Source organism: Hibiscus syriacus, unplaced genomic scaffold (assembly GCF_006381635.1).
Source record: "Hibiscus syriacus cultivar Baekdansim isolate YM2019G1 unplaced genomic scaffold, ASM638163v2 tig00111587_pilon, whole genome shotgun sequence".
NCBI lineage: Eukaryota > Viridiplantae > Streptophyta > Magnoliopsida > Malvales > Malvaceae > Hibiscus > Hibiscus syriacus.
Genome location: NW_024063129.1, coordinates 139,835 through 162,706, shown reverse-complemented (window position 1 = coordinate 162,706; position 22,872 = coordinate 139,835). Strand labels below are relative to the sequence as shown.

General features: G+C 31.9%; 1 protein-coding gene and 1 long non-coding RNA gene across 3 annotated transcripts; one reads left to right on the top strand and one right to left on the bottom strand.

Annotated features, from left to right (window-relative positions):
• Positions 1-569: 569 nt before the first annotated feature.
• LOC120165683 lies at positions 570-22,627 on the bottom strand. Its single transcript, XR_005519849.1, has 3 exons — positions 22,491-22,627; positions 8,940-8,945; positions 570-580 (listed from the first exon to the last, which is right to left on the bottom strand). It is a non-coding gene; the product is annotated as an uncharacterized LOC120165683 (long non-coding RNA).
• On the top strand, positions 20,815-22,872 carry LOC120165682 (ubiquitin-conjugating enzyme E2 variant 1D-like). Of its 2 annotated transcripts, none has more exons than XM_039175149.1 (4): positions 20,815-20,955; positions 21,862-22,001; positions 22,257-22,382; positions 22,568-22,872. In XM_039175149.1, the coding sequence occupies exons 1-4, from the start codon at positions 20,922-20,924 to the stop codon at positions 22,706-22,708; spliced, it is 441 nt and encodes a 146-aa protein (XP_039031080.1). In that variant the 5' UTR covers positions 20,815-20,921; the 3' UTR covers positions 22,709-22,872. The 2 variants fall into 2 exon arrangements, with proteins under 2 accessions (XP_039031080.1, XP_039031081.1); XM_039175150.1 differs by lacking the exon at positions 20,815-20,955 and adding an exon at positions 21,493-21,511.

The window sequence follows — 22,872 nt, the reverse complement described above, 5'->3', positions numbered from 1 at the left end:
CTCACCATCAAAATTTCACTTAAAAACTCTTTAACTTTAATTCCTCCCTATTCCTCTATTCTTTGTTTTAATGCTAGCTTAAGCCTTCCTTAGGCTTAAGTATCACTTAAGAATCATAAACCCAACTTAAATTCTCTGAATAATTAATTGTCTAGAAAACTCACCTTATCAAGTTTGAGCTCACAGCTGGAAGAGGATGAAGAAGAGAACTCTAGAAAGCTTCATTTTCTCCTTCAATCCCACGTGTAACCCATATATATCCCCACTTAACAAATATCTTTCCATCAAATTACCATATTACCCTTCCATAATTCCTTCTTTAATATTTAAATCCTACAAAACAATTTTTCCTGTAAGTCCCCAAACTTTCAATTTATCTACTTTGACCAATAAATTCTGAAATATTTCAATTTAGTCGCTAACCCGATATTGAGGATGTTACAAAGACAAGGAAGTGTGGGGGGGAAAGAGGTGTCCAGAAGTGAGATCATCCCACATAAATGAAATTCAACATTTGTTTTGAAAAATGAGTTATTTACTCATTTAGTCCTTCATCTTTTGGTTTATGATTAAAATCATCCTTCTATATCCTATTGGGCTCATCCTTAGCCCAAATTAAAATCCATTTGGGGTCAAAGCCTCTCATAAGCTAAAGGAATTTTATTCTAAGGCCCGCTGGAAAACCTGAAACTCCTAACTCGTAATTTGGGGTGTTACATACAAAATGTGCACTTTACCCTAAATTTTATAGTAACATCTTAAAACATAACTAAAATATGGGGAAAAATATCATCTATGTTAACTGAGTTTTAGTAGGGTATAATTTTTGCTGCAATATTTAGAAGGACACAAATTTAAATGTGTTTAAACATACATTATTGGACAAACTACAGAAATGGTAACTTTAGTTTGAGTTTTATAATTTTTCCCTAATTGAATTCGAAAAACATAAGATTTTGTCACTTTTGTTTCGCTTTAATTAAGATGTGGTCACTAAAGGTTAACAATCATTAAACCTTTAACGGTTTGCTGACGTGGTGTGATAATATATAAAATTAAAATTACATCATTTCCATGTAGATAATAAGTGGATTTAGTTTTGGTCACTTTCCTTTCATATTTGTACACTTTTGGTCACTTTCTTTATCATTTTATTAAGTTTTAGTCACTTTCCTTTCATATTTGTACACTTTTGGTTACTTTCTTTATCGTTTTATTAAGTTTTGGTCACTTACGTTATTGTTTTATTAAGTTTTGGTCACTTGGAAATAAGATACTCGAAAGTCGATATGGTGGTAATGGTGTGACAGATCAATCAAGCCATAGGGCAGGGGTTAATGATGATTCATAGGAATCTAGAATCGAAAAATTGCTTGTTCTTGAGCAAAAATAAAGATTTGACGTTGAAGATCATGGATTTTGGATTGAGTTTAGTTGATTAATTCATAGATCCAATAATCGGGTTGTTTGGATCCACTGATTATGTTTCACTGGAGGCATTTTCTCAAGGGAAAATCACCACGAAGAGTGATATTCGGTTATCGGGTTATTTGGATCCATCGATTTGTCTTATCATTTCTTGTTGGATTTGACATTCTACAATCTCAATCTTTGGAAATTGAATTTTAGCTTGTATAATTGAGATTACCCAGATTCATTTTTTCTTTAGATGCCTACCCTCTCATTTTTCTCTGAAGTTGTGGTGTTATTATTTGTTATCGAAAGTTGGAAATCTTTCATTATTCTTGAAATGTAGCATGAGTCTTGAAAGAAGGCAAATTGAGCGATGGAGCAGAGACGTCTAAAGAAGAAGCACGGAGAAGATTAACAATAAAGGAGTTGGGAAAAAACCTACTAAAAATGGATAAATTGAAATGTTGTCACTAAACTAATTTGAATTTACAAAATGATCTATAATCAGTATTTTGTCTAAAGTGTAAGGGTTAAAATAAAAATTAAACTATTTTACTAACGGATAACGTCATCAAACTAATGACATTCAATGTCCAAGTGACCAAGACTTAATAAAACAGTAACGTAAGTGACGAAAAGTGTACGAATATGAAAGGAAAGTGACCAAAACTTAATCAACATATTATCCACGTGGAAATGATGTAATATTAGTTTTATATTATGTTTCAGCTTTAACTGATATAATTGAATCCTTATAAATGATTCCAAACAAACTCTGAAAGCAGATTACGTTTGCGTCCCTTACAATATATATAGTAATGTCATAGGAATTTGTGTTGTATGATCGGTTCAAATATTTTGTAAATAATATTTCGCAAGCAATAATTGGCTACTCCATAGATACAAAATTTTCATAATTGAGCCTTCTTCTATTGGCAAGAACCATTATTGAAACTTGAAATAATTTTAGTCTTAAAACCTGAAAATGATGAAATCCACTTAACTTGAATATGGGAATTCTTTGTCCAAACGTAGAAATATAACTTGTGGTACTTATGATAGCACACTTTTTCTTTCTTTCAAAACACTCGGTTGATCATCAAAGTATATTTCATTCAAGAATTCACAGAATGGTTCTCTTTCACTGCACACACAAAGTGTAAATTGATCATTTAATCTAAATGAACTGATTCCCGAGGCAATTCCAAGTTGCCAATGTATATTTGTGTATGACACAATCACAAAGAAAATCTCATTCACAGCCACAAAGAAACAAGAGTGTGTACAAGCAAACCACGTCTCCTCTTCGTTTCTTTTTTTATATTTGGTATCTAATCATCTCTAGTGACCGATTTATAAATATTTTCTAAAATAAACATATATTTATTATAAATATAAAATTTTTACATATTGGATGGACATAAATAAATTTTCAGAGTGGACGGAAACAAAAAATAAATTACTATAATAAAAAATTCAAAAAATAAATATGTATTCCCCTTTACATAAATACGGATCCTTCATTGATAATCTTTCAATATGAACATGATTTCATCTTTTGTAAAAAGGGGTAACTCCTACTTTATACCTTATGCAATCCTAATCCAAATTTTGACTTGTCCATGGAAACAAAGATGAGAGATATGGTGATGGGATTGGATAGCTGAGTAAAAATGGGGGGTTTGAGGATGGCGAGTGGGGACCAGAGATTAGGGATATGATATGAAACAAAGGGCTAATCCAAGTGGTCCAGCCAACCCCATTTGTTTACAAACTAGACAAATCTTGCCCTTGTTTCCAAAAGGATTCCGTTGATTTTGATTATCATCACTATTTCATGCTTTAATTCATTAAATTGAATATGAACTTTTGTAAGACATAATCCTTCAATTTTATTAAATTATGTTATTGAACTTCTCTTATTATTCACGATTTGTTTTCAAATAAAATCAATATGAGATTTCATGTTATGTATGAATTTGAAATATTTTTTATAAAAATTATTTAAGAAAATTCGATATTACTTGATTTATTAATAATAAAAACGCTTCCACTTTTAGAAGAAAAATAAAGATTTGTGTGAGAAATGGACCTTAACGAGATCCAATAGAGGATTAAGTCTCCGTTCTTATTGAGGTAGAATGGTGCTTAATTACTTAAAAGACTTCACACATAACTATATATATGTACTTATGCATAGGGGTGAGCGTTCGAATGAGTCAAGTTGAGTTAAAAATTTCGAATTATTCGAGTTGATGAGTTCTATTTTATAACTCGAAGTTGACTTGAAATTTTGTCGAGTCAAGTCGAGTCAAATTTGAGTTTCTGTTTAAATTTAGTTACAAATATTTATAATGTGTGTGTGTATATATATATATATATATATAGAGAGAGAGAGAGAGAGAGAGAGATGAGGGACTTCGACTCAAACTTGAAAATTAATTCACTAATTACTAAAAATTTCAAATTATTCGAGTTACTATTCTAGTTATTCAAGTTTTTTTTTCAACTCGATTTGAACTTGAATTTTTTTTGAGTCGGGTCGAGTTATGAAATTATAACTTGTAGTTAATTCGAGTCGAATTTATAAAATTATTACTTGAAGTTAAATGGAGTCGAGTTTTATTCACCCTTACTTATACATATAAATTCACAAATAATCAACAAAAATACCACAAACAAATGAGGTTTTAAACAAATCTTAAATGTTAATTAGATAGCGATAAAAATATTTTTTCTTTAAAAAAACTTAAATTTGAACAATTATATTTATAAAATATATATGTGTTGTCAATGACTTGCCTATCGGCAATCACGATCTTAATGTCACGGACATAACATCTCGACCTGATTGTTACGCCATGCGGCACTTGATTATGATGATTCCTAGACAAGTCAATCTTTCTCTTAATGATATGTGCCTCAGATTAGCCCATCATAAAGCCATGTTATACTTGAAAAAAGTCATCCCCTCGGTTCATTAATTAATCCTATATCAACCTAATCAAATAGGTAAGCCTCTATTAGTCCATAAGCTACAAGTGCTCTTGGAAGGGAGATCCCGCAGAACATAACGAATGCTAGGTTGCAACCTCATTCCTCAATCAAGAGCGTGCTATGAGACCTATAGGCCCCAAACCATCCCTGGTATAATCCTAGAGAGACATTGTACCATCCATTTGGTCTGAATGCTCGTACACCTAAGCCCCACATCAGCTTAGGAAAAGGTCACTTACACCATAGTAGCTCCACATGGTAGCTCAAGGTGAAGGGAATGATGGTGACTCAACACCATAGCACTTTTTCCTAAAGAGCTAAAGAAATTTATTAGTTATGACACCAATAGACGTTGGAACCTATAAAAAATTAGGTCATTTCCTTGGTAAGCCCATCATCATCAATCTTTAAACTTTTCTTTGATTCACAGTCGTATCAACTCGGTCCACCATTAGGTTATTGTCAGTTTAATCTCATGGATATGATTTGTCCCTGACATTCTCCCCATTCACTTTGGTTGATATCCTCATCGACACTAAAACCATATCTTTTTTACCTTGTTGCATAGAGTTGATCCTCTTCACGAAGTCCATCATTTATCCTCAAAAACTTAGATTATGATTCATTTTATGTAACACCAAAATCATAGCTCTAGGTAGATAAGCCCATTTACCTTTCGTTTTCCTCTCGTTACCATTGAGTTGATTTCTTTTAAGGATACCTGGAGGAAGTATTGTTGTTATGTCTAACATTTTGAACACTATCACATCATTTTAAATCATATGACACATCACTTGGTGTGTCACCCTTCGCGTACTTACTACTTTATAACTTCTCTATATATGTGTCACATATGACAAGGTCTGCGTAATTATTCTTAATGGTACCATAATGGTTCTACATGTATGTGAATTCAAAGACATGCCCTAACTCTAGTCCTCACAGCCTTTTATAGGCACACCGTCTAAACTTGGCCCACCTTACCAATGATTACTCACTTATAGCATCACCAATAAGAACTAAAGGCTCACCCACCATTATTCTTGTTCATGTCTTCACAATAGTAATGATGTAAATGTTTCGTTGCTAAACACAAAAACACCATTAGAAAACACATCGTTAGCCTAATAAATATAATACGAATCTAAATATACCATAGCAAGATGCGAAACACTTTTGGTTTTATCGTTCTCTATGATTCTCGATTGTTGACATCATGCCACGTGGTTTAATTTATTAAAACCATTCCTTTACGGCTTTGCATCGTGACAACTCTGTATTCTCCCCCGCTTGATCTCATGACAGTTTCGTCATAAACATAATTTATCATACCATTCTATTTTTTGTAACTCCACGTTCTTCCCCACTCAATATCATGATGGCCTTGTCATGAACATAATTTTACTTTATTTCCATGATGTTGTCCATATAATCCACTCGTTTTTTTGTTTAACTATGTTTTATAATATTTTGATATAATAAATTAAGGCAAAATGTTTTAGGACTTGATTGAATTTGTTCAAAGTTTTCAAAAATAATTCAAAGTCCATTAAACTATAATTTGAGCACAAAACAGTTTTCTGAGTACGTAGTACCGATTCTATTCTTACAGTATTGATACTACATGAACAATACTGATATTGTTCATGTGGTATCGATACCAAAGGTAAGAGAAGTATCAATACTCTCTAAGTAGTATTGATACAACCAGTTGTTTTCCAAATTGCTCAAATTCCATAATGCAAAATAGGTATCGATACCCAAGGGGGTACCGTTACTAGTTTACACAATGATATCGATACCATGAATCATAGTATCGATATTGGTCAAGCCCAACGGTCTTCAATGGCTAGTTTATTTAAATATTACAAAGGTAGCACCAATACTCATTAAAAGAGTAATGATACTCCATGTTCTGGGCAGTTTTATTTTACAGAAAATTAATCCCCAACGACTCCAAAACATCCCCAACGGCTAGAAACAACCACAAACTCAATCCAACATCTAAAAACAAGTTGAGGACACTTGAAGAAGATTGGAACACCTATCCAAGTAATCAAACACAAGAGAAGAGCTTTTCATTCTCATTTTCCTTTCTCTTGTAAATATTAGTGTTTTAGTGTGCTTAATTTTTGTAAATACATTCCTTTGAGAGGTTTTCTTGTTTACATCTTTTATTCATTTGTAAAGGGGATTCGTTCTAGCTTAGCCTTTAAAAAGCTAGGGAGTTGTAAAGGTTATCTCTTTGTCTTGGAAAAAGAAAGAACAAATTAGTGAATTTGTTAGAAAATCCTAAGTGAGGAGCTTAGGTAGTGGATGTAGACTTGTTTGAGAAGTCGAACCACTATAAATCATTGTGCAAATTGTTTCATCTTTATACTTCTTACTTCCTAAACTCGAAAAGCCAATTCACCCCATTTTGGCAAATTATTCGGCCGTTCAATTAAGCTTCATCAATCCCAACAATTGTTTTCAGAGTTTGACTCATTAAAAGGTTTAACAACCTTGAGATGATCCTTGAAGAAGCTTTGTCCATTTTTGACACAACCGAGAAGATGACTTCCACCTCCGACTCATTCCACATGAAAGACTCCCAACCGATCGACAAGACTCCATACTTAAATGGAGCCAAATACTGTCATTGGAAGAAATTAATGAATCTATTCATCCAATCCAATGATCTTGATGCATGGGAGATGATCAAGAACGACTACTCTTCTCCAAAGAAGAAGACGAAGGAGTGGAGTGCCCAAGAACGGAAGAAAGCTCAACAAAATGCTAAGGTCATGCACATGTTGTTTTGTACATTTTGTCCCGATGTTTATGAAGGAATTTCTTCTTGTTCAAATGCCTAGGAGCTTTGGAATAAGCTCGAAGAGATCCACCGAAACAAAAAATAAGAACTAACAAAGGTGGTGTGCTTAATGACTGTTGAAGAGCTCAATGTATCTTCTAACTCTAATGAATCTGATTCATATTCTTTTGATGAGTTACAAGATGCATATGATGAATTATTTTTGGAGTTTGAGACCATGAACTCCAAATACAAGAAAATGATTTCAAAACTTAAAGTTGAAAATGATTTTCTTTTGAAAGCAAAAGTTTGATTTTGAAAAACAAAATGAAATTTTGAAAAAAGATTTAGAGTTTTCAAAAATGAAAATTGAAAATTTTGAAAAAAGAAAGTTTTTATTTAAAGGTTAAGCTTGAATGGTTAACAAAAGAAAAGGAAATCATTTTAAATAATTCATCTAATTTCATAATGACAAAATGCTCACATTGTCATTATCATGGTCACAAGGAACATACTTTTCCTTTAAAGAAAGGAAAACGTTTTAAAATTAAACAAATATGGATTCCTAAGGGAACAAGGGGCATTGAAACTAATATTCAAGTATCCTAAGCAATTTGGATACCAAAATCCACATAAATGTCTCTTGTAGGTGTGTGGGAGCAATAGTGATGAAAGTGAAGATACTCAAATGCTCTAGCCACACTTGATATGGAATGGGTAACCTCTAAGCTTATTTTGATTATCTTGCATAATTGGTTGCTCATTTAGTTTAAGCATGCATGAGTTTTTATTTTAAATGATTTTATGTTTTCTATCTCATGTATGTTAAAAAGAATTGTGATGGACATTTTCTAAAGTTTTAATGATTTTTCAAATGTTTGTTCATCATATTGAATTTTGGTCAAAATTGGTTTTTTTGTTTTTACAAATTTTAATTTTCGACCTTAATTTAAATGTTTATGCATGTGATTTATTACAAATGATATCTCTTTAACAATTGATATCAAATTTTCAAATGCATAACATTTTTGGATAGCTTTATGCACATGCATTTAAATACAAAAATTGGTATTGCATAAAGTATATTAGACTTGGATATATTAAATTTAATGTGTTACTAACATGTTTGTTAATCTTTGTTGTGGACACTTGAAGAAGGTTGGAACACCTATCCAAGTAATCAAACACAAGAGAAAAGCTTTTCATTCTCATTTTCCTTTCTCTTGTAAATATTAGTGTTTTAGTGTGCTTAATTTTTGTAAAAACATTCCTTTGAGAGGTTTTCTTGTTTACATCTTTTATTCATTTGTAAAGGGGATTCGTTCTAGCTTAGCCTTTAAAAAGCTAGGGAGTTGTAAAGGTTATCTCTTTGTCTTGGAAAAAGAAAGAACAAATTAGTGAATTTGTTAGAAAATCCTAAGTGAGGAGCTTAGGTAGTGGATGTAGACTTGTTTGAGAAGTCGAACCACTATAAATCATTGTGCAAATTGTTTCATCTTTATACTTCTTACTTCCTAAACTCGAAAAGCCAATTCACCCCATTTTGGCAAATTATTCGGCCGTTCAATTAAGCTTCATCAATCCCAACAATTGTTTTCAGAGTTTGACTCATTAAAAGGTTTAACAACCTTGAGATGATCCTTGAAGAAGCTTTGTCCATTTTTGACACAACCGAGAAGATGACTTCCACCTCCGACTCATTCCACATGAAAGACTCCCAACCGATCGACAAGACTCCATACTTAAATGGAGCCAAATACTGTCATTGGAAGAAATTAATGAATCTATTCATCCAATCCAATGATCTTGATGCATGGGAGATGATCAAGAACGACTACTCTTCTCCAAAGAAGAAGACGAAGGAGTGGAGTGCCCAAGAACGGAAGAAAGCTCAACAAAATGCTAAGGTCATGCACATGTTGTTTTGTACATTTTGTCCCGATGTTTATGAAGGAATTTCTTCTTGTTCAAATGCCTAGGAGCTTTGGAATAAGCTCGAAGAGATCCACCGAAACAAAAAATAAGAACTAACAAAGGTGGTGTGCTTAATGACTGTTGAAGAGCTCAATGTATCTTCTAACTCTAATGAATCTGATTCATATTCTTTTGATGAGTTACAAGATGCATATGATGAATTATTTTTGGAGTTTGAGACCATGAACTCCAAATACAAGAAAATGATTTCAAAACTTAAAGTTGAAAATGATTTTCTTTTGAAAGCAAAAGTTGATTTTGAAAAACAAAATGAAATTTTGAAAAAAGATTTAGAGTTTTCAAAAATGAAAATTGAAAATTTTGAAAAAAGAAAGTTTTTATTTAAAGGTTAAGCTTGAATGGTTAACAAAAGAAAAGGAAATCATTTTAAATAATTCATCTAATTTCATAATGACAAAATGCTCACATTGTCATTATCATGGTCACAAGGAACATACTTTTCCTTTAAAGAAAGGAAAACGTTTTAAAATTAAACAAATATGGATTCCTAAGGGAACAAGGGGCATTGAAACTAATATTCAAGTATCCTAAGCAATTTGGATACCAAAATCCACATAAATGTCTCTTGTAGGTGTGTGGGAGCAATAGTGATGAAAGTGAAGATACTCAAATGCTCTAGCCACACTTGATATGGAATGGGTAACCTCTAAGCTTATTTTGATTATCTTGCATAATTGGTTGCTCATTTAGTTTAAGCATGCATGAGTTTTTATTTTAAATGATTTTATGTTTTCTATCTCATGTATGTTAAAAAGAATTGTGATGGACATTTTCTAAAGTTTTAATGATTTTTCAAATGTTTGTTCATCATATTGAATTTTTGTCAAAATTGGTTTTTTTGTTTTTACAAATTTTAATTTTCGACCTTAATTTAAATGTTTATGCATGTGATTTATTACAAATGATATCTCTTTAACAATTGATATCAAATTTTCAAATTCATAACATTTTTGGATAGCTTTATGCACATGCATTTAAATACAAAAATTGGTATTGCATAAAGTATATTAGACTTGGATATATTAAATTTAATGTGTTACTAACATGTTTGTTAATCTTTGTTGTGGACACTTGAAGAAGGTTGGAACACCTATCCAAGTAATCAAACACAAGAGAAAAGCTTTTCATTCTCATTTTTCCTTTCTCTTGTAAATATTAGTGTTTTAGTGTGCTTAATTTTTGTAAACACCTTCCTTTGAGAGGTTTTCTTGTTTACATCTTTTATTCCTTTGTAAAGGGGATTTGTTCTAGCATAGCCTTTGAAAAGTTAGAGAGTTGTAAAGATTATCTCTTTGTTCTGAAAAAAAAGAACAAATTAGTGAATTTGTTAAAAAATCCTAAGTGAGGAGCTTAGGTAGTGGATGTAGACTTGGTTGAGAAGACGAACTACTATAAATCCTTGTGCAAATTATTTCATCTTTATACTCCTTACTCCCTAAACTCAAAAAGTCAATTTCCCCTCTTTTGGCAAATTATTCGATTGATCAATTTGAGTTTCATCGAATCTTAACCCAACATTTTTGCCTTGATATTCTCCCTCACTTAATTTTGTGATTCCCTCGTCACGAATATCATCGCATTCCATGATGTTGTCTATATAATCCACTCTTTTTTTCCTTGATATTCTCCCTCACTTAATTTTGTGATGCCCTCATCACGAATATCATCGCATTTCATAATGTTTTCCTAGATGTTAAAGAATATTTATTGAAACAATTACATCTTTTACCTTTTTATCTCGAATTTAGTACATCATTTGCATAGACAGTTTGTCACGATAGAAGAGATAGCTCCCACATAGATAATTTGATAAAATAAAAAAATTATTCCCAAATTAAATAATGATCCATTTGACCTGATCGGTCAGGAACCAATTCGAAAGAAGATAACAAAATAGAAAATCTATTATGCCACAAGGAACTAGCACTCATGCGCAAAGATTAAAAAAATAATCACCTAGATGCTATCAAGAAAAAGCACCCTAAGCGAAATAATAGAAATAAGCACTCCTGCATGAATACCAGAAATAAACATCTTCGAACTATAGAATAAGCACTTTTGAAGGAATATCATAAACAAGCATCCTTGAGTTATGATAAACGAGTGACCCTGCACAAAAGACAAAAGTAGATATCCCATTTTTCCACATCTTGCACTTTCTAACTCTTTAATTCAACCTAGCCGACAACATAAATCTCTCATACAAGTTCCTCAACTTATTACGAGCATTGAAATCTGCATACTCATAGGGAAGAAATTTACAACTCTTTCTTTAACTCTTCTTAAACTTTACAGAACACTCTCATCTTCGAAACTTTGACCGCCACCATAACTTGACAGTGCCTGCCAGATTTATCGCATCCATCACAACCTTGTTTTCAGACTCAGTACACATAACCTAGAAATATTTCCCTTGTGCTCCTTTCACTCAGAGCTGAACTCGTAGTAGCCATTGTCATTTGAAGCATACTAACTTGGTTAAAGCTATTTCGACCCAAGTTGTATGACACTTATACCTTGCCTCATCTCAAGCACAGACAATATCTCTGATAAGACTTGTTGAATCATTTCAACTCTTCACATTAGAGGTGTATTCAGTTTAGTTTCATTCGATTTGATTTTTAGTAAAATATGAATCTAACTACACGTCGTGGATTTTTAAAAATTGAAATCAAAACCGAATGGCATAAATAATGTAGTTTTTGGTTTGGTTTGATTTTGTGGGTTTTGATTGCTCACTATTTTTCAAACTCAAGATCCCAAAAAAGCATATTTAAAGCTTAAACTGAGTACAAATATATAAATTTAAATTCATAAAAAATATTTTTTGTTTTAAAATTTTATTTATTTAAGTTTGTCTTATAATAAATTTGTTTTGCATAATAAATTTCTTTTTTTCATTTGATTTAATTCGGAACAATCAGTTTCCGTATGAAAAAACCGAAACAAAACTAAATGATAAATATAATTTTAAATCAAACCAAAATTGAACCACAAAATAAAAAACCTGAATCGAACCGAACCAAATTACATAATTTGGTTTGGATTAGTTTTTTGATTTTCTTAGTTTCGATGCTTAGTCCTACGTTACATTTAGTCACCTGAGACCATATAATAAGCTTTGAGATCTGCTAGTACGGCTTCTAGCTCCTCAATGTTTCGTCGATATGCATGATCATCATCTTGTATGACATGCATCATGTTGTCTTATCCCACAGTTCTGGAGAAATTTGTTTTCTGTCACTAGGTGCTCGAACAATATTATCAATATATCAACACTTGTATTCATGCACAAACTAACAAAAGAGCACCATTGTGCTAAATTTATAAGCACCGTTGTGCTTTAACCAACAATCTAGAACCTCTGTGCTTTAATAAATGATTAAGCATCGTCGTGCTTCAACCAAAAATCTGGCACGTTTGTGCTTTAAATAAATGATTGAGCATCATTCTACTCCAATCTAGAAATTTGCACCTCTATACTTCTAATAAACAATTTAGCATCGTTGTGCTTCAGCCTATAAATTGGTACCTCTGTGCTTTTAATAAACGGTTGAGCATTGTTGTGCTTCAATCTAGGAACTAGCTCCTCTGTGCTATCCTCATACTATTTCACACAGCTTATTCCACACGCTAGAGCGCTTGGCGTAAGATTATATCATTTTGCATATTCCATTCATTGGAGCGCTTGACATGAACTATTGCTAGTTTGCCATGGAAAAGTCACGTTGTGATCGCTCTAATTTTGCTTGAGCCATCAATTCTGATTGCTACTTTGCCTTCTAACCTAGAAAATTATTTAATATTGTAAATTTAACATTTGAATTTGCATGGTCAAATTATGGTTTTAGCCCACATGCTATACTCAACTTCAATATGTAATCATATACTTTAATTTAAATTAACATATATTTGTAGACTATTATTAATGTATGCTTTAATCCACGATATATCGATACTATAAGTTGTTGGAGATGAAATAGATACTGAAAACCTATAAAGAAAGAAAATAATTATGACATGATATATCGATCTTTTTGTGAAATGGATCAATCTTTTTATATTTTAAATAATTATGACAAAATTTTTAAATTTATTTGGACTGAATTATTTTTAAAAGAATTAATTAAATCTAAAAATAATTTTATAAATATTTATTATATCAAAATATAATCATTCAAATGTCAACATATATATGACCCTAAAACTCTTATTTTCGGCTAATGACACCCTCGAGAAAAAGAAAAAACGTAGAAAAATAGAGTAAGAATTGTAACATTTCCCCAAAACCATCCTCTTCAACCTCATCAATCCCTATCCCTAAGCTTCGACCAATTCCTCAATAGAAACCAACAAATATTGACATGCTCATGACGCATTGTTCACCACCATCCTTGTGACTAGGGATGGCAAACGAGTATAATTTTGTGGATTCCGCACCGTACCCGCTCCAATTGGGACGGTGATGGGTATAACTTTAGTGGGTAGTGGGCGGGTGTGGATTTAGAAAGTGGTACCCGTCGCGGGTAGTGGGCGGGTGATGGGTTTGAGACCTTACCCGCCCCGTATCCGTCCGCCCCACATCCGCCCACCCCACTAAATATCCATTAAATTTTGGATCATTATGAATTTAGGTATAATTTTAGAAACTAATTTATAAATCTTAATATTGTATAAGATATAACTTATAATTTAACCAAATATTAGGGATAAGTTTATGAATCAATTTTTTTCTTTCAAACCTCTCATGCTTTGTTTGTTGGTTACTAGGTCGATATTTTGGTAGTTCTTCTTCTTAAGTTTCAAACTCTGGTCTCCAGCTCATTCAGGTATGTCTTCTTCCTCTTTTTTACTTTGGTCTCCTCTACAGGTAGTAGAGTTGTATGTTACCTTATACACAGATCTAAAACCACCTTCCCCAATCTTGTTTGCTGCATCGAAGTTGTTTGTGGCCGCTTTAATTTGTCGTAAGGTGAATACTATGGTTTTCAGATCTAATCCTCTTAGTTCTGTTCAAGATACACGACCAATAGTCAATACTTCGTTATTTTGATTTTGATATTCTACTGAATCTAAGAGCATTCATATATTGATTTTGATTTTTAAGAAACACATTATATGTACGTATATTAAATTATCGATTTTGGTATTCTTCTGAATTTAAGTGCATTCACACATTCTGCTGATTTTGAAAATTATGAATAATTTATGCATTATAATTTGTATAATCATGCATTGAAAAACAAAAACATCTTGAAAAAAAAGCTCAAAACCAATACAACTTAGATTTGATCTTCTTTTTTTAGATTGAGATAATGCAAAGGTAAAGATCCAAACACCGGGCTATATTTTACGCATCCTGGATCATTTGCTTAGATTTGTATAAGTTTTTTTTGTTGCTGGTGTGGGGAAAGAGATGAAATAATGTTTTAATTTTGGGTAGGTGAAACTTTATTATAATTAGAAACAGGTGTAACAACAAACAAAGAGACTGATTAAATAACTCAGAGAAAATTGTGTCAATAATATTTTTACAACTCAAAGAATGAATTTGTTTAGGTGTCTATCCAACATTTGTAATTCTTATCGCTGATGATTTGTTGAAGTTTTGGACTTATATAGGAAGATGATTAGGACAGATAATGACTACTGGTAGATGGTTTAGCTTAATATGGTAGTGTGGTTGGTGGTCTATAAACGGAGAGGTGGGAGACATGAAATCCACAAAAACAACAGAGGTTTTGAAGTTTATAGACGATGGCGTCGTATATAGCAAGTCTTAATTTAGGGTTGTACGGTCTGGTAAGGCGTGCCCACGCCTTAATTGCAGACTTCTTCTGTGATAGCTTAGGATGAATAAGTCGTACCCACGCCTTATGCGAAAACCTCCTCTGGTCTTCGAATATAGCCCAATTTGTTTTGGAGTTTTCGAATAATCAAAACATGGTTTTTTATCGATCCGTATCTAATCCAATAATTCGGAAAAAATTTTGGATACCCGATCCGAACTATCCGAAAAATTGAAAAACGGATCGGATATCTGAATTTTTTAATCGGATCAATGGGTCAACGGATCGGATCGGTCGAATCAGATTTTTTTGCACACCCCTAACTATCAGGCGGGTCTAGTCGGGTACGTCTCCAGTTGGGTAGTGGGTGTGGGGATGGATTTGAGAATGTACCCGTATGGGTGGGTGTGGATTTGAAAATTTTTACCATCATGGATGGTGGGCGGGTGGTGAATTAAAAAATATTAGGTGAGTATGGGATGGGGGAGGGGGTATCTACACCCGACCCGCCCGTTATCCATCCCTACTTGTGACTTCTCTTACACTACAAAATCCCTAATTCGAAACCACTAAAGCACCCTAATCTCTTGGCCAGCATAAACTACCATTATACCTCATCGAAACACTTACTAAAGTACTCATCACTTAGAATCATAGAGAGTTTTATTAAAATTTTCAGTTATCGTCGATGATGGCTATATCGAAAGTTGCCAATTTAGAATAAGACTTTTGGGTTTTTTAGGAGTAATACTTTAACTATCACGCTAGTTTTTTGTAACGATAATTAACTGAAATGATGATAATGAAAGCCAATTAAAAGTTCAGTGATTGTATTGAAGCTTTAAAAGCTTGATGACTTGAATATAGACACTAAAAGTTCAAAGATGTATTCTACGCTAATCGATTCTTAAAAAAATGAAAACCCTTTATTAAGTTAAATGCATTAAATGACTGAATTTATTGTTTTGGTGATTCATTATTGTATTTTAAAACTTCAACATCTACAAATATTTATGTTGACAATTGAATAAGTCAGAGGGGAATTAATTGGTTATAAATGAGAGAAATTCTTCGACAATTGGATATTTATGTTAGGAAACCGAACTAACAACCCATTTTATTATTCAGAAATTATTTTTTTATATTAAAATTTTGGTTAAAACATACAAATGCTCACTTAACCACACTGAAGCGATTTATTCAGTCACCAAAATTTTGGCCGAGCGGCGTCGGCGTCGCCCGCTTCTCCGAGCTCATGTGTATCGTCAAACGATGTAAACATGACCGATACTGTTGGATATTCAGGCAGTCCCGAGTCGAAGTCGTCAGCCATGGCTCTCGTAGGTTGCCCGAGGTGCCTTATGTACGTGATGCTTTCGGAGGATGACCCGAAATGCCCCAAATGCAAAAGCACTGTTCTGCTTGATTTCCTCCATGATACTGCAACAACCACCAATGTTAAGACGAGAAAGAGTTAGATTTGGAATCAAATAATGTCGGTCCATTAGGACATTTAGTGTTATAGGACTTTTCCTTTATCTCGCCTTTTATTCTCCTTTTTTTTTGGTTTTTTCCCCAAAGCGGACCATGAATGGTAACAGGATTTTAGGGTTCCAAATCATAGAACATAGGGTATTGACGTTTGTGGTAGTTGGTGTCTCCGTTTTGGTCTGGTTTAAGGTTGTTTTCCCTCTAGCAGATTAATATATGTGAACCGCTTTAGCTGCACCTACCCAAATTTTCTTATAAGAGATAGGTTTTAAATATGTTAAAAGTTTCTATATTATTCTCTCTTTTTTAATTAGTATAAATGATTATAAAATAATATATGTTCATAATTTTTTTTAATGATCAATAATGCTCACGCACTATGTAAACACCACTGACAAAGCCAGGCTATAGTGAGGGGTGTCATATGACAGCCCAAAATTTTTTGAAAAAAAATCTTTATAAATTTAATATAAACTATTTTTTAAAAGATAAAATTAATACATTTTTAAAAAAAATATTGATACCCTTATACATAATTGGACAGTCATTGTTTATTTTCATCTACTTAAAAAATTTCTTCTAAAATTTCTAATTTTGACACTCAAAATATTTGTTTTCTAAATTTGACACTTCAAAATCATTTTTCTAATTCTGCACCTATCTACAAACGTAATTATATGAATTTAAAACCTTAACAGATAACACTATTCTCTTTAACCACTAAATCCACTTAATAGGTTTAAGTTCTATGTTATTCTAAAATTTAGGGGCTGTTTGTTTGGCTCTGAATGGAACCATTCAGCGTTGAATGTTGAACCGTTCAGCGTTGAATGTTGAACCGTTCAGCATTCAGCGCGTTTGTTTCTTACCTTTGCATGATTCAGTGCTGACTGATTCAGCAAAACAAAACTGAATGATTCAGCAAAACAAAACTGAATGATTCAGCAAAACAATACTGAATGATTCAGCACAGAAGTACATTCTGAATGATTCAGAGCCATTATCAAACAGCATGTCACATTCAGAGCTAATTCATACAGAGCCTCTGAATCATTCAGCATTTGAATCATTCAGCGCTTAATCATTCTGAAATAAACAAACAACCCCTTAATCTATATACTATATTTTTATGCAATTACGTTATTATATTGTTCTTTTTATCTGAAAATATTGGCCATTCTCGTAATTTTCAGTCAACTTCATTATAAAATGCTAGTCGTATAAGTTTACGCTCTTTATCAATTTGACCCTTGATGGGTTCTTCATACTAAATTTTAAAATAGTATATAAATAACTGGTATGTTTAAACCTAAATATATATTATTAGGTAAATTATAATGTTTTTATCGGTTCAAGTATAGGATATTATATCTTTTATATAATTTTTTTCATTGTTCTATATCTTTTGGCAATAGCGGAACTTGACGAAAAAGTTTGGGGGTAACTTAAAACTTTAAAATTTTAAAGGTTTAAATTAAAAATTTTAAAAATTGTGAAGGGTTTAGTTTATATTTTATTCTAAAAAATTAGGGTTTAACTAAAACTTTTGAAAATTTGAGAGGCTTAATGAGAATTTTAAATATTATGGGGGGAGTTTAATTAAGAACATTAAAAATTTTAAAGTTTAATTTGAATTTCTAAAAATTTTGAAGAGAGACCAAATTGAATTTTTAAAAAAATTTAAGAATCTAAATTATAATTTTTAAAATTTTGGGAGAGCCATGCCCCCACTAATCCTTCTTATGTTTCGTCCCTGTCTTTTGGCGTCTGATTAGTTATGTTTCTATAATGTGACCAATACTAATTCAATTTGATTTATAATCCATTATCTGACATTATATTTATTTGATCTATCAATTTATCAGTAATTATCATAAATATATGTCTGGCTCTAATATTAAACATTACCTTTTAACTTTTATGACAGTAGAGAAAAAATACTTATTCTTCCTCTTTCTTATTAAAAAATGGAGAAAATTGTTTATTATCTTTAATCGATTATCAAATGTAAATTTATTATCTAAATTAAAATAAATAAACCATCAACGTAAATTTATTATCTAAATTAAAATAAATAAACCATCAACCATTAACACAATCCATTTGTTCTCATCACTAAATATTAACACACGTAAATTTATATATGCATTGTATTTTATCTATATTTTTAATTTTCTGATTGCCGGAGGTCTTCCACGGAAGCTACTCTCAACCTGGCGTTGGGGGCAGCCTACTATCCTACCTCCCGCTTACCCTCATTGTATATGGGAATTGGGTTTTGTTGTTGTTGTTGTATATGAATTTAAAGAAGGCTTAATATTAAAATATGTGTCCAAATTATATCTCTTTTCCCAAATAGGTGCCTAAACTATTTTTTGACTCATCCCGATGCTTAATGTTACAAACGTTGCCCATTTTGGTGTTTGAGTCTTCAACGGTGTTAATTCCAAAACTTTAAAAACCTTCATTTTAACCCCTAAACCCACGTTGATCGCCGCCCTTTGCCATAGACAAAGCTCCACCCGACCTCCCTTTCCCCTCGAATGACCAAAACCCTCATGAAATCGTGACAGATCGACGACCGATTTACAACGAATCAATGTTTAATCCCCGCAAACCCTATGATGAAAATCACGATCTCAAACAATTCTGACGTCTAATCTACATAAACTACGACGGGGTATAGTAGGAGGATGGCATAGACTATGTCGATGGTGGTGGTTGTGGCCGAAGAGGGTGGCATCGGTGGATTAAGGTTAGGATTTGAGATTTTGGGAATGTTTTATAATATATGAAAAGTTAGTGTTTTTTTTATAAATATCATAATATTTTTTTAAAATAAATTTAAAATCATCAGATTGTAATACATGTCACTTAACAGAAAAATTAACGCCGTTGACAGCCCAGACACCTAAATGAATAACATTTGTACCGTTAGGTACCTCGATAAATCAAAAAATAGTTTAGGCACCTATTTTAGAAAAAACGATACATTTTGTACACTTATTTTGGTGTTAAGCCTTTAAAGAACGGAAAATCATAGAAACTTTAACCGGAATATGTTGCTCATTTTCTTTTTGAGTCGGATCAATTAGATTTAATTTGGGTTATTGGGCTGGTTACTGGGTTAATTAATGCAACGAGTCTAATTTTAATGTAATTGGATTCTGTTGTCTGGAAAAGGGTTAGATGATTAAGGGTTCTGAGATGGATTGTAATTAAATTTGGACTAAACGGATTTAGAATAAATTAATAGATATTAGATTTTGTAATAAATTTAAAAATAATAATTAGACTTTTTATTATTTTATACTTGATGTAGTTATAGTATGGCTTTATTTACGAGTGGATGAAAATTAAATTTTATAAGATATATTTAAATTTGTATCATCTTAAAATTTACTGTACAATCTTAATGATACAATAAATTATTATTTTTCATAAAATTTGAATTTGAATAATAATATCTGAAGAATGTATATATATTATCAATATATTAATTTTTTTAAAAATATTATCTTATAATATTTTTGACAATATATATTATCTTATAATATAATAAATGTAATGAAATCTGAATTATTAAAAAATGTATAGAATATTATTATAAAATGTAAAACATAAATTTAATTGTTAAATGATTAAAAATAGATTATTAAGATCAACAATGGAAAATAAGAAGATATTTGTTGAGAAAAAACAAATAAATAATCTCAGTAATCTATTTTTATTCAATCAACTATCTTAAATATATATAAAACTAAAATAGTTTTACTTGTATAAATGAATCATGAACCACTAATATATATATATATAGTTTCTAAATTTATTTTATTTTTCTATCATATTAATAAAGGGTAAAGTACACAAATGGTCCCTCAATTATATATTACTTTATTAAATCATTTAACTATTAAAAATTACAAAATGGTCACCCGACGATTTATTATTTCCCAAACTCGTCCTTTTTCATTAAAAAATTGGTGATTGTCTAAACTGAACGTTGACATGATGACTAAGATATAATAGTCTTTTAGATTCTAGGATTATATTTTATCATATCACATTCAATATGTTAGCGTTCAACTCAGAATATTATTAATTTTTTAAAGGAAAATGACGAGTTTAGAATATAATGATTAGTCGAGTAACCATTTTATTACTTTTAATACTAGAGGGACTCAACAAAACAATACTCTATAGTTAGAAGATCATTTTATAACTTTTAATAGTTGAGAAATTTAATAAATAAATACACTATAGTTGGGGGACCATTTGTGTAATTTACACTAAGAAAAAATCTTCCCCGTACAATAGTTTTACTTTTCATCGACTTTCTTTCTCTAGATTCTCCACTCTTGACTTCTATATCTTCCGCTTTTCCTACCTACCCGATCAGATCTGTAAAAACCAGTGAAAAAAAAACCTCCAGTGAATCACCCATGACGCCTGGCTCAGGAGGATCGAGTGTAGTGGGTTAGCCCCTTTGCTCCCCTTTAACCCTTCTTCTCTTTTTAGTTTTCTTCCCCCTTTGTTTCTCGACTGGATCTTGCCTTTCTGTTGATCTTCCTTAGATTCCATTATTGGGTTTTGTTTTTCTTTATTTTTTTTATTGTTTTATCGTTTCTTGCAAGTATAATCAGTTATTATTCATGGGTCTGGACAAGTTATTTTCATGTTGTTTTATAGGTTTATCATTTCGTTTCAAGTTCTGGGTGGCTTTTAATTTTTAAATTTGCTTTTGAATTGATTTCATTGCTGTTATATTCGGTTTAAAGTTTTAATTTTTTTTGCTTATCTTGGGTATCTATCGAACAATTTAAAGCATCTTTAGTTTCATTACGAATGTTATGTTAGTTTATTAATTGTGATTTTTCATGAAAAATCTCATGCTATGTGAAAATCTAATATGAATATTTGATCGTTTATGTTCTAATAGTGGTTGAATATGTTTTGCAAGAAAAATCTTGAATCGAAGAACATAGAAATGTGCATTTTGTGTATTGTGACTTTTTCCCCTCTTAAAACTACAGTAGATGGGCGTTGATGATTAAATGTTCTTTAGCTGTATGATGATGTTGCTGCTTTACAGTTGGCGTTGTAATCTGCACCTTATTTGAACAGATAATGTCTATAAGTCGAGTTATGTAGGTTGAAAAGCAATAACTATGCTTTTTTTTTTTTTGGCTTATTAGCATGGGACTATAAATATGTTTATCATCAAGTGTTATTACCAATAAATCAATCTCTAGGGATTGTCCTCGTTGTTTTAGAATAAGTACAGTTTGAATAAAATGAAAATGATACAAGCTTGTTAGGACTTATTCTGTGATTAGCAGAATGATCATGCCCTTTATTGAGTTTTATACGCTCATTTTACAGTGCCTCGGAACTTCAGATTGCTGGAGGAGCTTGAACGTGGAGAAAAAGGTATTGGAGATGGTACTGTGAGCTATGGAATGGATGATGGAGATGATATTTACATGCGCTCTTGGACTGGCACCATTATTGGTCCTCATAATGTAATTGCATATTTTTAAGTGAACCTTCATATTTTAATGTCTTTTTCCTTCAGATGAAACTTAGTCTCTACATGAACAATCATAGACGAAGCACTGGGTATTAAACACAGCTTTTCATAGAAACAGAGAACTTAAAGCTTGTTTTGGTTGGATTTTGGAGTAAACATTGGTTTTTTGCTGGGGTTTTTTGGAAGCTATCATTTTGTACATGCTTTTCTCTCTCTCCTTGTGGTGATTCTTTTTTCCTGTTTTCAGACCGTACACGAGGGTCGAATTTATCAGCTGAAGCTGTTTTGTGATAAAGATTATCCCGAGAAGCCACCAAGTGTCCGTTTTCATTCAAGGATCAACATGACTTGTGTTAACCATGAAACCGGAGTGGTATATACTAGTAATTTTACATCTTTCGTCATGCAATGATCGGTGCATTTATTTCATATCCGTCAGTTAATTGTTGCTTTTCGTTGGTTGGTTAATTTCTTAAATCACCTGTATATTCATACGGTTAAATAGTATTATGAGAGAAAACATGCGACTTAGAATTTGATGGTATGGAATGGCAACAGGTGGAACCAAAGAAGTTTGGACTTGTTGCAAATTGGCAGAGGGAGTATACAATGGAGGATATATTGACACAACTGAAGAAGGAGATGGCTTCCCCGCATAACCGGAAGGGTGCCCAACCACCCGAGGGTACCTACTTCTAGCTCTCGAGATCGTATTAGATATTATCCTGGATCGAATTGCATCTTTGGCATCATCTTTTTAATCCTCTTTGTCAAAACTCTGCTGAACGGCTTCCATTTGATTGATAGGATCCTAATGAATCAGTGTGTCAAATATTTAAGAAAAACACTTGATTTATTTTTAA